This window comes from Aegilops tauschii, chromosome 5 (assembly GCF_002575655.3).
Source record: "Aegilops tauschii subsp. strangulata cultivar AL8/78 chromosome 5, Aet v6.0, whole genome shotgun sequence".
NCBI classification, from domain to species: Eukaryota; Viridiplantae; Streptophyta; class Magnoliopsida; order Poales; family Poaceae; genus Aegilops; species Aegilops tauschii.
This window is the reverse complement of record NC_053039.3, coordinates 114,661,257-114,677,166: the sequence shown is the minus strand read 5'-3', so window position 1 is coordinate 114,677,166 and position 15,910 is coordinate 114,661,257. Positions and strand designations below refer to the sequence as shown.

The 15,910-nt window shown below is 46.4% G+C and overlaps 1 protein-coding gene across 1 annotated transcript; it reads right to left on the bottom strand.

The window, feature by feature from the left end:
• Positions 1–3,662: 3,662 nt before the first annotated feature.
• Positions 3,663–5,756, bottom strand: LOC109747756 (transcription factor JAMYB). Its single transcript, XM_020306791.4, has 3 exons — positions 5,443–5,756; positions 5,200–5,329; positions 3,663–4,480 (listed from the first exon to the last, which is right to left on the bottom strand). The coding sequence occupies exons 1-3, from the start codon at positions 5,654–5,656 to the stop codon at positions 3,988–3,990; spliced, it is 837 nt and encodes a 278-aa protein (XP_020162380.1). The 5' UTR covers positions 5,657–5,756; the 3' UTR covers positions 3,663–3,987.
• Between the last annotated feature and the right edge of the window lie 10,154 nt (positions 5,757–15,910).

Here is a 15,910-nt window from a genome sequence, read left to right as displayed (position 1 = left end):
TATTTGCCTCTTTAACCCTGTGTTGGAGTAGTTCAAAGTCCCTCTTGAATCTATTAAGCCAGGACTGAAAGGAGGGAGGTATAGCTTTGAAATGTTTGTTGTTCCTCTCCTTCCAGATACTCCAAGCCGTCACGATGAATTTTTCAAGGAAAAAAGGTGATGGGTGGGCAGTTTTTTGATCTTGAATAGCTTGCAGACGACCGGGGAAAGGCTCCCAGTGAATATCTAGCTTGTCCCAGCATTGTTTACTGAAGGAACAGGTGAAAATCATATGTTCAACCAGAATTCACAAATATTTGATAATTTATTAAAAAATATTTCAAAATTATCATTCTTTATTTAAGAATTTTTTTGAAGTACCTAATTATTTAAAGGAGAGAAAAAACAGAAAAAAATAAAACATAAAGAAAAAGGAAAATTTAACAAATAGGCCTTCCGGACATGGACCGGCCCAAACGGGCGTGCTCCGTCTTGTCCCAGCGCGGAGAGCGCATTATAGGAGGTCTCTACAGCATGGTCCAGCCCAGGCGGGGGATTTCCCTGTGTGAAACATTTTTTATCACTTATAAGTGACATAGGTGGGTAATATTTTGCAACTTTGGGGTAATTTCCGCGACGTACCGCAAGAAGCAGTAGCCCCTGCTTTAGCGAGGGGCGTTTTGGCCCCCGGTAGCATATGCTCCCGCATGAAAAGTAAATTAATAAAAAATGTAAAATGAACGAAAAATTCTGATTTTTTTTATGTTCATGTTAGTGTCGCAAGCATACTTGACAAATTTCATGCGAAATAGAGCAACAGTGTTTCATCGGTGGAAAAAACAAAATTGGGGTGATATTTTATCTTCTTTTTTTTTTGCACAAGCCAAAATGATTAACCTTTTTACCTCAAAATTTCCAGGTAGCATTTGGATGTGACAAATATCACGTAAAATCTTTTTTTAATTTTTTTGACATTTAAAAAAAAATTAGGTCCAGGAGCATGTCCTGCCGGGAGCCAAATTGAATTTCCGTTTTATTATTAGGTATAGAAATAGATATAGATATCTATTTTAATATAGCACGGTAGGAGTCTCTCCTATTGTTTTAAGCTTAAAAGAGGTTTTTATATTTATGCCATCGGTTGTGTCCCACTACTCAGTTTTGCCACTAGGAATTTCAACCGCTCAGACTTCGTTAGACACATACTCAAAAATGCCACTAGACACTATTATTGTGATCTCAAATCTCTTTTGCCATGTTATAATGACATAAATACATATGGATCAACATGCCAGCTCTCCCTCTATCTCACTATAATAAAGCGCGGGGCCTACTTGATCGCAACAACGTTCTTATTTTCCTGTAAAATTATTCGCTTGTTTACTCCTGACGAGTGAGGCCATACTTATCATTGTGAGATAGAGAGAACTGACATGTGGGTCTAGGCTTATTTTTGTCATATAACATGGTCAACGGTTTTGAAGTGAAAATAACAATGTCTAATGGCATTTTTAAGCAAACATCTAACGAAGCGGTGGCATTTTTGAGATATCCAATAGCATTTTTGAGCAAGCATCTCACGTATCGATGACATTTTTAAGTTGTAATTTCTAACGACAAAAACTGAGTAGTGAGACATAACCAATAGCATAAATGATAAAAACCGTAAAAGAAACCTGTCCCGAGAGCGGTCTCCTCAGCCTTTGCCACGCCAAATCCGCCATCCATGGGCGGAGACTGCCGTGAGACGCCAGCCGCACCGCCGAGCCGCCGCCCACGCCCCTCCAACGGCCACCGAGCCCTGCCGCCGATCGCACTGCCTCCTCCAAGGCGTGAAGCCCTGCGATCGTCTGTCAGCAGCCGAGACAGGATGACCCAGGGAAGAATGCACCGCCGCCACCGTCACTGGAGCCCGCACATAGCAGATCGATGCCGTGTTCAGGTTTATTGGATTGACATTAAACGTGTTGACGTTACGGTGCCGGTGGATGGGTGATGCTTGAAACGTATAGAGAGAGAAAGACACTAAGACAAGCGCATGACATAGTTCGCCTAACTGCCCATCAACGCTCAACAAGCAAGTGGTTCGTCCATTAACTTCATCTAGTCTAGGGGGTTTAGTTAGCTGCATCGGTGCATGCCGCGGCTTTCGAGCGGCACGTAAAAGCGGGCTTTATTGCTTCCAAATCCGTCGATGGAGGCATGCCATTCCCGGGCATGAGATGTGAGACGAGAGCTAGCAACAACTCGCAAGCTAGCATGGATTGTTCTTTTCTTGCAGCCAGTTAGCACATGCCCAGTGCCTTGTGCAAACTGGAAAACCCTCGAGGGGCCAGAAAAGCTACGGCTGAGAGTTTCCCCACGTGGGTGCCTGGGTGTAGTACTATGTAGTACCTAGCCGAAAGAAAAGCTAGTGTGAGATTGGACAAATGATTTGGAGAATCTATGGAGGCTACTAGCTTGGAAGTACAAGCAAGCTAGTCATGCAGAGATATGTGCACCACTTACTTTTGGGAGTCATGTGTGAATGATCCAAGGACAAAGTGGTACGCGTTGCTTATCTTTCTTGCCTTCTTTTCTTCCTTTCCTTTTGGAGATAAAAGGCATGTCGAGATAAACGGAATCTGCTCTCCCTAGCTTGTATGGTGTTGCTACTATATTTCTTTCTTCTTTTGCTTTTTGAGAAGACGTATAGCATATATTATTGGAGTAGTGTTTCAGTACATATAGTTATAACTCCTCATACAGTCATACTCATATACTCATTGGTGTATAATACTATTATTGGAGTATAATACTAGCACGTATAGCATATATTATTGGAGTATAATACTAGCATGTTGTACTGAAATTGGCTTTGGCTCATAGGTGTATATGTACCCATTGTCCAAATACACATTTTGAAATGTTAAAAAATTACGAGGAAAAATCCCGCGTGTAAATCCGGACTTTATATGTGCGTACCCAAAGTTCCGGTGAAAAAAGGACATTTTTTGTGGCTTGTGTAAAAAAGACAATTTTCGATGCTTGATTACAGCTATTGACGAGGCATTTTTTCGTCTTTTTTGTACATGCCACAAAAAATGTCTTTTTTCAGCGAAACTTTGTGCACACACATATAATGTCCGGATGCACACACGGGATTTTTTCTCGAATTGTTTTACATTTTGAAATGTGTTTTTTTACATATATTTCATAATTTGTACTGCTACTATATTTCTTTCTTCTTTTGCTTTTTGAGAAGACCTGTAGCATATATAATTTTTTTCTTTTTTTCGAAAAGGGGAAAGACCCTAGCATATATAAATGGAGTAGTGTTCGAATACATGTAGTTATATACAATTCCTCATACTATATATAATACCAACATGTTGTTGTATAGCTACTAGTTCGTCTAAATCAACTTCTAGTTTAGAGACTTAGGGTCATCTTTTTTGCAGATCCTTGAGCGAATCAGCTAGTTGTTCTCTGTGAAATTCGGTGCTCCACACGGGACATTAGCATGTTCATGTTGGACCTCCTCCCTTGCGCAACGGTGACCAATTCGAATAGCTCGAACTAGATGCATATTTATCGCTTCAGAGAAAGTACGTAAGCAATCACGTGAAAAGGCCAGAGACTTGAAATCAAGACGTTGGGACTTTGGAGGATAATTGTAGCACATAAATATGAGTGCACAAAGGTTTCAATACCAATCATTTGTGCGCTTGTACATTTGCATCCTTATAAGTAACATTACACATCATGCGCGGAATACTCCATCCCTTTAACCTCTCGGAGAACAAGTCCGTATGAGGAAAAAATGAACACCTGACCCAAAAAGTAGAAAAGAAGAAAAAGAAACGAAAAGAACTTTAATCACTGTTCTATAAAATAGTGACTTTTCGAGTTAGAATAAACTAATTAACTCTAGTTTTTTCTCCATATAAGTGACGCATCTAACTCAACACCACCATGCCGACCATAAATCGTATATGCACGTACCCCTTTTCCAACATAGAATATAAATCATTGCATCTTCCAAATGTCCTCCAAACTCCAAAAATTCTCAGTGAGGCTCTCGGACTCGGAGAACCCTTGTACCCATCCAGACAAGTCTGAGTCTTGAAGCTGGAAAGTCTGGTTTGACTCAGGCCAAAACCCTTGATTCTGCTCTTCAACCCAATCCCCACTGTGTATCATCTCTCCCACGCTCGCATTTGCACAGCGTGCACCATCATATGACTCCGATGCGAATGAGTCGGACGACGATGTCACCATGCCGGAGCTCTCCATGTAGGCCGTTGGTAGCCCAGGCACAAGATGATCACCAACTGTAGATGCTTGCTGGAGGTGGTGGTCAGCGAGGCGAGGCATCCATAGATACTTCATGGCATCCTTGAACTTGGTGCTATTGGCGTCACAGTTGAGCTGCTTGGCGTGCTTTTGCACCCTTGTCCTCCAGTAGTTTTTGATCTCGTTGTCGGTCCTCCCAGGAAGGTGTTGAGCTATCTTGGACCACCTTTCATATGCAAGAAACAAAGGGGGAAATGCACTTAGGGAAACATTTATGATGCATGAAGAAAACTAATTAATTGCAACATATTTTCGCGAGGGAAAGGAAAACATTTTTTGGCATTAATTAGCAAAAGACACCTTAGTAAGTGGAATCTAATTACTAGTAAGTTAAATTTTCGGCAACTCTAGTAGGAGTGTGTGATATACACTACGTCCATGTGGAGAAAATGAACTATAATTAAGTAATCAACTCTATAATGAATTAGTAATAAATACTCACTCCATAAAGAAATATAAGAGCTTTAGCTTATATTTCTTTACGGAGGGAATAATTTGTTTGAAAAAAAAACATGAAATCTAACGAAGCAATAATTAGAGACAGCTAGATTGGTAGTACTCTCCAAATCTTTGGTGAAGAGAAAGATAGAAGAGGCGTGCAGCTTTGATGCACCGTATGTGAGGTGAAAGAGAAAGGCATAGGCATATGGTGCATGTGGCCATGCTGCAACCCATATGCATCCTATTCCCGTTTAGGTAGCCAGACTTGTACAATCTGAAGTGTGCCATCCGATGGAGCTAGCTGGAGGCTTTTGATTTGACGTGCAAGCTAGTCCACATCTAGCTAGCTAGCTAGGTTGGACTTGGAGCTAGCTGGCTGTACTGGCCGGTTACTACTGTATGCACGGTGTGCATGACATGCGACGTTTGATTATTGGTAATTACCTGTTGCCCCAGCGGGAGTGGAGGTCGAGGATGAGCAGCTGCTCGTCGGCGGTGAAGTTGCCGCGCTTCACGTCCGGCCGGAGGTAGTTCAGCCACCGCAGCCGGCAGCTCTTCCCCGTCCGCTTCAGCCCTGCACCAGCATGCATGGATCCACGGTCAGTTCATACTTCAGAGCAGGCTCAAATCAAGAATCAATTGAAAAGTCAATCTGCAAGGCCGGAGGCCGGCTGCAGGCGGACGTACCGGCGGCGCGGGCGAGGGAGTTCCAGCGGCCGTCGCCGTGGTCGGCGATGTAGTTGACGAGTGTGAGGTCCTCCTCCACGGTCCACGGGCCGCGCCGGATCTCCTCGGCGGCCTCCTCCTCGTGGCGCAGCAGGTCGTCGTCGAGCTTTACCACGGAGCACGGCATGGTCGCGCCGCTGCTCCGCTGCGTGGACGACGATGACCATGACGCCATGTTCTCTTCTCCTTTTTCTAGTTCTAGAGACAGAGAGGGGCGGAGACTAAGCCAGTTTATGAAGCTTGACAAGTTGGAGAGTTGGATTAATGAGAGACGGAGATGTCAAGTAGTGAAGTCGTTTTATAGTGTTTGCGAGAGGGAAGAGGAAGTAGAAAAGTGAGCGTGAGGGAGAGAGAGAATGCGCACGTGGTGAAATGTGAGGGAGAGAGGACGGGTGGCGCAAGGCATCCCTCTCCGCGCGTGCGCGCGTACGTATTTTCACAATTACAAAGGGCACCGTACAATTGAGGCCATGGGTCGGCGCTCGGAGATGGACGCATCATTGAGGCGGCGCGCGTACGTAAAAGATGGCATGTATTTGTATTTTTTTGGAACACTAAAAAAACACCAGACGTAAAAAAAAATACATCCAGGTTTATAGACCATCTAACGATGACTACAAGCAGTTGAACGAGCCGAAGGTGCGCCGATCACCCCCTCATTGGAGCCGGGCAAATCTTATTACAGTAAACAGTTGGGAAGCGTCGTGATAAGATCACATAGGACAGCGCACCTGAACAACAACTGCCGACGATGAAGAGACGCATAGATCGGAAGGGTACAATCTGTAAACAAACAAACAAAGACGAACGAAGACCGGATCCACGTGGATCCAATGAAGACAAATGTCGACCGCAATCCCGTAAAATCCGCCGAAGGGCAAACCTCCACACGCCCTCCTATGACGTTAGAAGTATCACCGGGATGGAGGCTAGGCGGGAAGAATCTTTCCATCTTCAGAGAGTAAAAGATGACATTTCTATTCATTGGATATTGGTAAGCATACATTAAATAGAGTCGTTTACATTTTCGACACACGCAATGACAATTGAGAAGCATCACCACTCCTCCGGAGAGCTGAATGCCCTGGAACGATCAGCTGCCTGGAATCACCTATTCAATAAATCCTAAAATGCTCACGAATCACGAATAAGGACATGGAAGAATTAATCCCGCAAAAAAAAAGGACATGGAAGAATTAGATGCGAGCCTTCAATCGGCCGCTATGTGCGGAATTCTGCAATTCGCTACTAGGTCACTAGGATGCACTCTTTGAGCTAAATCCATACGAAATGGGCATTTATTAGTGGAAACTTGTGATAATAAGAGAATTTTCTTAGTGGAAACTTATCACCACCCTGCACATCATTTATAAGTGGAATTTTGAGCTTCGCTATCACATCATCAGTGGAAACTTGCGCCTATAAGTTACTTTCAATTCGAGAATCCAGAGAGGTGTTTTCATATGTCCCTTTTTAGCTCCTCTCTGTAATTCAGCTTGTCCTATCTCTGTAATTCATGTTGTACTATGTACCTGAGCTGAGTTTGAATGAAAGTTTGGCGCTTTAGGCACCTTTTCTTGTTCAAAAAAAAAGAGAGGTGTCATAGTTATATCTGATTCTACTTCATTTTCTTGTTTATATTCATTTTGTTTTGCTAACCTCAATCCATGCTATCACTCGGAATTTGAGGAGCACATTGTTAGCACATCTGACATGCAGTTCCCACCTGAAAGCGTCAGAGCGGTCTTGCTGGACGCTCGGCCCACCCGTCAGTGACGACTGAACCTAAGGGTCCAAGGGCTCGAATGGGTGTGAGCTGGTGTGGTGGCATCACCTACTTAGCCCCACAGGGAAGATGGTGAAGTCATCCAGTGGATCACAGCGTTAGCATTTGGCTAGGCAGCTCTATGTTCTTCCCCTTCCTATTTCCCAATTCGTGTCTCTCCCCTAATTGTGATAGCCACTAAGACTCGAATTCCTCCCAGAGCTTAATAGATCGAGAGAGATACATTGCTAGGTTGCTAACATCTAATATACATCGCCTTCAATTCTTGCACGCTGGTGAATTTCATCGAGGCCAGGCACCTGCGTCATGTGAGGAATTAGATCGAAGCCATGGATCCATCATTCAAGGACTACCTCGACAAGCTCTCTTCGTCTCTCGACGAGATACGCTCCAACATGCGCACCAACATGGCAGCGGTCAAGTCGCAGACCGCCAAGCTCGATGATCTGGTCAAGTGGTGGTCGGATCTGGAGTAGTGCATGGAGCAACTCGCTATCGCGGTCGTTGAGCTCCAACAATGGCGACGGGTGGCGTTTAGAGAAGGGTTGTCGACTGGGGCCGGTGTATCAGCACCACCAGTGTCTCTTTGGGGCCACATCGGCACCAGCTTAAACACAGTAAGCAACCCTCTTGGGTCTACGCACCACGGCGTTGACACACAACCACAAGGATTGGCATTGGCTTTCGCTTCAGTGTCTACCCCGGTCAACGTCAGTTTGCTCTGCAATCTCCTGCTCCGCACACTTCTCCTTTTGCACATGCTAGTCAAATACAAATCGGGATTGGGCAAGTACACCCCTTCATCGGATTTCCACAATTTCAGGCGAAAATCCCCGCCTCTCAAAAACCTTGTGCGAGCAATGTTTTCGGATGTTTGGGATTCAGGGCAAAAATTGAGTGCCTATGGCTTCTCTAAATTTTGCTAGGTCAGCATCCGTGTGGCTCCAGTCGGTTCTAAAGAAATTGTCTGAATTCAATTGGTAATCATTTGCTACTTTACATTGCACACGGTTGGGGTGCGAGAGCCATCAGGTGCTAATCCACCCGTTTTACACAATTTCTTTCAAAAAATCTTCTGTCGCTGATTACCTTGAGCGATACGAGTTGGTTATTAATACATTTATTTGCTTATTCCAAGACTATCCATCCTTAACTATTACTTCTTACTCGATATGTGGAGAGACTTTGCACCGACATCCTGCCGTGGTGCCGATGCAATGATACTTGACCTCGACATGGCGCATGCTCTAGCACTACTTCAAGAGGAAGTGGTGGACGATGCAGAGGAACGGTTTGGCAATACAAATGGTCGTTGTATTGATCGGGTGTAGGTGCACGTATATAAAGAATACAAGTGGGCCTCGACCTCAACTATACAAGACTAGGAGGTGGGCCAGGATATACACATACACATGCAACACATATATTCAACACCCCCCGCGGTCGAAGCGTCGCAGGAGACACAAAGACTAGACCTAAACTCCTCGAAAACGGGAGTAGGAAACCCCTTAGTCATCACGAACGTGGAGAACCCGAACACGGCCAAGTGCAACCTGCTCACGCACAAAGTGAATATCGAGCTATATATATGCTTCGTACAACGATGGTGCACCGGGTTGGCGGAGAGGTAGACCGCGCTGACGTTATCGCAGTACCCAAGAGTTGCCTTGTGAACATCACAAAGCAACTCCTGGAGTAGCTGACGAATCCAAGAACATTCGGCGACGGCATTAGCCACGGCCCGATACTTTGCCTCGGCGCTGGAGCGGGAAACCGTGGGCTGTCGCTTGGATGACCAAGAGATCAGCGAGGGCCCAAGGTAGATGCAGTAGCCGGACATAGAGGCGCCGGGTGTCGGGGCAGCCGGCCCAGTCGGCGTCCGAGTAGGCGACGAGGTCGGTGGAGGCGGAGGCCATCAGAGTGAGTCCCAAGGACATAGTGCCGTGTATGTAACAGAGAATACACTTCACCAAGGTCCAATGGGAGTCACACAGGGAGTTTATATGGAGGCAAACCTGCTGAACAACGTACTGCAGATCCGAGCGTGTCAGTGTCAGGTATTGTAAAGCACCAACAATGGAGCGATAGAACGCTGCATCGGACGCGGGAGACCCCTCCATGGCAGAGACCTTCACCTTCATGTCGACAGGAGTGGGCGTCGTCTTGCAGTTAAGCATACCAGCACGCTCCAGAAGCTCGTGGGCGTACTTCTGCTGATGCAGAAAGAAGCCGTCAGCTTGACAGACCACCTCGATGCCAAGGAAGTAGTGCAGGGACCCCAAGTCCTTGAGGGCGAACTCATCACGAAGACGAGCCGTGAGCCACTGAAGGAGCTTGGGGGTGGATGCCGTGAGGATGATGTCGTCGACATAGAGCAGCAGATATGCAGTGTCAGCTCCCTGATGATACACGAAGAGTGAGGCATCAGAGCGAGTGGACCGAAATCCCAGAGACTGCAGGAACGCGGCGATACGCTAGTACCAAGCCCGTGGTGACTGCTTCAACCCGTAAAGAGAACGGGAGAGCAAGCACACGAAGTCCGGATGCTCCGTGTCGACGAAGCCAGTGGGCTGCTCACAGAACACCTGCTCGGCAAGATGATCGTGCAAGAAGGCGTTGGAGACGTCCAACTGATGCACATGCCAGGCTCGCGAGACCGCCAACTGAAGCACGGTGCAGATCGTGCCCTGTTTCACAACCGGAGCGAAGGTGTCGGTGAAGTCCACGCCTGCACGTTGCCGAAAGCCACGAACTACCCACCGAGCCTTGTAGCGCTCAAGGGAACCATCCAGACGGGTCTTGTGACAGAACGCCCACTTGCTAGTGATGACATTGGCACGAGGGGTCGCGGAACAAGATGCCACGTGCGGTTGCACTGCAAGGCGTCGAATTCCTCCTGTATCGCGGCGAGCCAGCGGGGATCCCGAAGGGCAATGCGAGCAGAGGTGGGGATGGGTGATGGCGTCGATATTGAGGCAGCGCACACATACTCATCGAAGGAGTAGCGCGTGCTCAGCTGGAGCACACCGGCGCGAGCGCGGGTCGTTACGTTGAGAGGCGGAGCGGCGGCGGCGGCGGCCGGGCCTGTGGCGGTCACCGGGCCAATGGCGGCGGTAGGGCCCACGGCGGCGCTCGAGCCAGCGGCGGCCGGGCGGGCAGCTGCGGGGGCGGCGACGGGCGAGGAGGATGTTGAGCCCGTCGTCGGAGAGGCGGCGCCAACCGGGGTGGAGGACGGGGTGGCCGCCGCGGAGCCGGGGTGGGGGGCCCAGTCCGGCTCAACCTCGTAAGAGGGAGTCGGGGACCTAGGGGCCCAGTCCGTCTCGACCTTGGGGGAGGGAGTCGGGAACCCGGGCGGCAGCAGAAGGCGCCGGGCTAGAGGGACCACCTGGGGTCGCGGCCGTGCGTCACGCCAAGCAGGGGGCGCGGGGGTCGGCACCGAGGGAGCCGGAGCCGGAGAGACCTGAAAAAAAGGGAACACCGTCTCGACAAAATACACGTGCCTCGAGGTGTACACGCGGTGAGTGACAGGATCATAGCACCGGTTACCTTTGGTGTTAGAGGGATAGCCAAGGAAAACGCATGGGAGTGATCGTGGTGCGAGCTTGTGTGGAGTGGTGGACGGGGTGCTTGGATAGCAAAGACACCCGAAGATGCGAAGACCGTCATAGGACGATGGTGCACCGAAGAGAAGGTGGTGAGGGGCGTAGTTCCACCGAGGACGACATGGAAGGATGTTGACTAGAAGGGTAGCAGTGGCGAGAGCATCGAGCCAAAACCGGGCGGGCACGTTAGAGTGAAAGAGTAACGTGCGAACGTAGTCATTAAGAGTGCAAGGAATGCGCTCGGCACGGTCGTTCTGCTGTGAGGTGTATGGGCAAGTTAAACGGAAGATGGTGCCGTGAGAAGCAAGAAGGGTGCGAAGAGCAAAGTTATCAAACTCTTTTCCGTTGTCGGTTTGGAGTGCAAGGATGGGGCGACTGAACTGTGTGGTGACATAGGAATAAAAGGACGTGAGTGTGGCTAAAGCATCGGATTTGTGACGAAGCAGAAAAGTCCACACATAATGAGAATAATCATCTAAAATCAACCAAATAGTATAGGTAGCCCATGTTACTTGCAACGGGAGATGTCCAAACATCACTATGGAGTAATTGAAACAAAAAAGTGGAAACAGTTGTAGACGCACTAAAGGGAAGATGAACGTGCTTGCCTAAACGACAAGCCTCACAAGTATGCTCGTCCAGCTTATTACATGAGAAAGAAAAAACTCCTAACAATTTGACGCAAAACGGTGGGGTTGGGGTGGCCCAAACGAGCATGTCAAAGGTCGACGCCGGCGGCGAGGGCGACGGGTGTGGAGGTGGAGGCGCCAGCGTGCATGGGATAGAGCTCATCGGGGCTGTCAAATCGGTGAAGTACCATCCGGGTACTGATACGTCTCTGTCATATCTACTTTTCCTAACGCTTTTCCTCTTGTTTTGGACTCTAATTTGCATGATTTGAATGAAACTAACTCGGACTGATTCTATTTTCAGCAGAACTACCATGGTGTTGTTTTTGTGCAGAAATAAAAGTTCTCGGATTGGATCGAAACTTTGCGAGGAATTTTTATACGAATAAAGATAATTTCTGGAGCCAAGAACCACCGGAGGGGGGCACCTGGGTGGGCACAACCCATCAGGGCAGGCCACCCCCTCCAGGCGTGCCAAGGTGGGTTGTCCCCACCTGGTGGCCCCCAGACCCTGAAACCGACGCCATAAAATCACATTTTCCAGAAAAAAAAATCAGGGAGAAAGAATTATCACGTTTCACGAGACGAAGCCGTGCCGCCTCCTGTTCTTCATCGGGAGGCCAAATCTGGAGTCTGTTTGGGGCTCCTGAGAGGGGGATCTTTGATCTTCGTCATCACTAACCCTTCTCCATCGCCAATTCCATGATGCTCCCACCCGGGAGTGAGTAATTCCTTCGTAGGCTCGCTGATCGGTGAGGAGTTGGATGAGATTCATCATGTAATCGAGTTAGTTTGTTAGGGCTTGATCCCTAGTATCCATTATATTCTAAGATTGATGTTGCTATGACTTTTCCATGCTTAATGCTTCTCACTTTGGGCCCGGGTGCCATGATTTCAGATATGAACCGTTTATGTTATCACCATTATATCTAAGTTCTAGATCCGATCTTGCAAGTTATAGTCACCTACTACGTGTTATGATCCGGCAACCCCGAAGTGACAATAGTCGGGACACTTCTCGGTGATGACCGTAGTTTGAGGAGTTCATGTATTCACCGTGTGTTAATGCTTTGTTCCGGTTCTCAAATAAAAGAAGGCCTCAATATCCCTTAGTTTCCAATAGGACCCCGCTGCCACGGGAGGGTAGGGCAAAAGATGCCATGCAAGTTCTTTCCATAAGCACGTATGACTATTTACGGAATACATGCCTACATTATACTCCCTCCGTCCGAAATAAGTGACTCAAGTTTGTACTAACTTTGTACTAAACTTAGTACAAATTTGAGTCACTTATTTTGGGACGGAGGGAGTATTTATGAACGGGAGCTAGTGCCATATCGCCCTAGGTTGTAACTGTCACATGATGAATATCATCCAACAAATCGCCGATCCAATGTCTACGATTTTCCTACATATTGTTCTTGCTAAGTTACTACTGCTATTGTTACTATTGCACTTGCTACAAAACTATTGCTATCACTGTTACCGTTACTATTGCTGTTGCTACTACTATCAAAACTATCATACTACTTTGCTACTGATCACCTTGCTGCAGATAATTAATCTCCAGGTGTGGTTGAATTGACAACTCAGTAGCTAATACTTACAAATATTCTTTGGCTCCCCTTGTGTCGAATCAATAAATTTGGGTTGAATACTCTACCCTCGAAAACTGTTGCGATCCCCTATACTTGTGGGTTATCAAGACCTTTCTCTGGCACCGTTGCCGGGGAGCATAGCTATATTTGTTGAGTCACATGGGATTATTATCAAATTGTCACTATGAAGAATCTGAAGGATGCTAAGAGTAAGATTTTTCCCTCTAAGACGAGGGGAGGTAAGGAACTGCCATCCAGCTCCGCACTTGATTCACCTTCTGTTATAAGTAAACTTGCAACACCACCACATGCTATCAACTCTGATATGTCGCAAGTTATTGATGATGCTACTTCTGCTATGAATGTTACTCTTGATGATGCTAGTACCTTGCTTGATGATAATGCGCCACTAGGTGAATTTCTTTACGAACAAATTGCTAGAGTAAGATAGCATGATATTGTTGAAACTGATGAAGCGCTTGAAACTGAAAATCTTGAAACACCTATTAGAACTAGCCTGATGACCCACAAGTATAGGGGGTCAATTGTAGCTCTTTTCGATAAGTAAGAGTGTCGAACCCAACGAGGAGCAGAAGGAAATGACAAGTAGTTTTCAGTAAGGTAATGTCTGCAAGTGCTGAAATTGTAAGTAGTGGAGTAGTTTGATAGCAAGATAAATTGTAATGAGCAAGTGAAGATAGTAGTAACAAAAGTGCAGCAAGGTATCCCAATCCTTTTGAGGCAAAGGACATGCCAAAACGGTCTCTTATGATAAGCAAAGCGTTCTTGAGGGTACACGGGAATTTCATCTAGTCACTTTCATCATGTTGGTTAATTCGTATTTGCTACTTTGATAATTTGATATGTGGGTGGACCGGTGCTTAGGTGTTGTTCTTACTTGAACAAACCTCCTACTTATGATTAACCCTCCCGCAAGCATCCGCAACTACGAGAAAAGTATTAAGAATAAATTCTAACCATAGCATTAAACTTTTGGATCCAATCAGTCCCTTACGGAATAGCGCATAAACTGGGGTTTAAGCTTCTGTCACTCTCATAACCCATCATCTAATTGCTACTCCACAATGCATTCCCTTAGGCCCAAATATGGTGAAGTGTCATGTAGTCGAGGCTCATATGACACCACCGATGACCCACAAGTATAGGGGATCTATCGTAGTCCTTTTGATAAGTAAGAGTGTCGAACCCAACGAGGAGCAGAAGGAAATAATAAGCGGTTTTCAGCAAGGTATTCTCTGCAAGCACTGAAATTATAAGTAACAGATAGTTTTGTGATAGGATAATTTGTAACGAGCAACAAGTAACAAAAGTAAAGAAAGTGCAGCAACGTGGCCCAATCCTTTTTGTAGCAAAGGACAAGCCTGGATAAACTCTTATATAGAGAAAAGCGCTCCCGAGGACACATGGGAATTATCGTCAAGCTAGTTTTCATCACGTTCATATGATTCACGTTCGGTACTTTGATAATTTGATATGTGGGTGGACCGGTGCTTGGGTGCTGCCCTTACTTGGATAGGCATCCCACTTATGATTAACCTCTATTGCAAGCATCCGCAACTACAACAAAAGTATTAAGGTAAACCTAACCATAGCATGAAACATATGGATCGAAATCAGCCCCTTACGAAGCAACGCATAAACTAGGGTTTAAGCTTCTGTCACTCTAGCAACCCATCATCTACTTATTACTTCCCAATGCCTTCCTCTAGGCCCAAATAATAGTGAAGTGTTATGTAGTCGACGTTCACATAACACCACTAGAGGATAAACAACATACATCTCATCAAAATATCAAACGAATACCAAATTCACATGACTACTAATAGCAAGACTTCTCCCATGTCCTCAGGAACAAACGTAACTACTCACAAAGCATATTCATGTTCATAATCAGAAGAGTATTAATATGCATATAGGATCTGAACATATGATCTTCCACCAAATAAACCGACTAGCATCAACTACAAGGAATAATCAACACTACTAGCAACCTACAGGTACCAATCCCGGACTTAGAAAAAAGAATTGGATACAAGAGATGAACTAGGGTTTGAGAGGAGATGGTGCTAGTGAAGATGTTGATGGAGATTGCCCTCTCCCGATGAGAGGAGCGTTGGTGATGATGATGACGATGATTTCCCCATCCCGGAGGGAAGTGTCCCCGGCAGAACAGCTCTGCCGGAGCCCCAGATTGGTTCCGCCTTGTGGCGGCGGAGTCTCGTCCCGAAAGCTTGCTTATGATTTTTCTTCGGACGAAAGACTTCATATAGCAGAAGATGGGCACCAGAGGGCCAACAGGGGGCCCACGAGGCAGGGGGGCGCGCCCCCCACCCTCGTGGCCAGGTGGAGGCCCCCCTGACGTATTTCTTCTGCTCAATATTTTTTATTATTTCCAAAAATAACTTTCGTGGAGTTTCAGGACTTTTGGAGTTACGCAGAATAGGTCTCTAATATTTGCTCCTTTTCCAGCCCAGAATTCCAGCTGCCGGCATTCTCCCTCCTTATGTAAACCTTGTAAAATAAGAGAGAATAGGCATAAGTATTGTGACATAATGTGTAATAACAGCCCATAATGCAATAAATATCGATATAAAAGCATGATGCAAAATGGACGTATCAACTCCCCCAAGCTTAGACCTCGTTTGTCCTCAAGCGAAAGCCGATAACGATAAATATGTCCACATGTTTAGAGGTAGAGGTGTCGATAAAATAAAATACGGACATGAGGGCATCATGATTGTTCTCATAACAGCAACATATATGGATAATGTCATATGATTTCTTATGCTCAAG

Coding starts and splice junctions, on each gene's coding strand:
- LOC109747756 (XM_020306791.4), bottom strand. CDS start 5,656: ATGGCGTCATGGTCATCGTCGTCCACGCAGCGGAGCAGCGGCGCGACC. Junction 5,330..5,442: donor CTCCCTCGCCCGCGCCGCCG/GTACGTCCGCCT, acceptor ATGCTGGTGCAG/GGCTGAAGCGGACGGGGAAG. Junction 4,481..5,199: donor CACTCCCGCTGGGGCAACAG/GTAATTACCAAT, acceptor TGCATATGAAAG/GTGGTCCAAGATAGCTCAAC.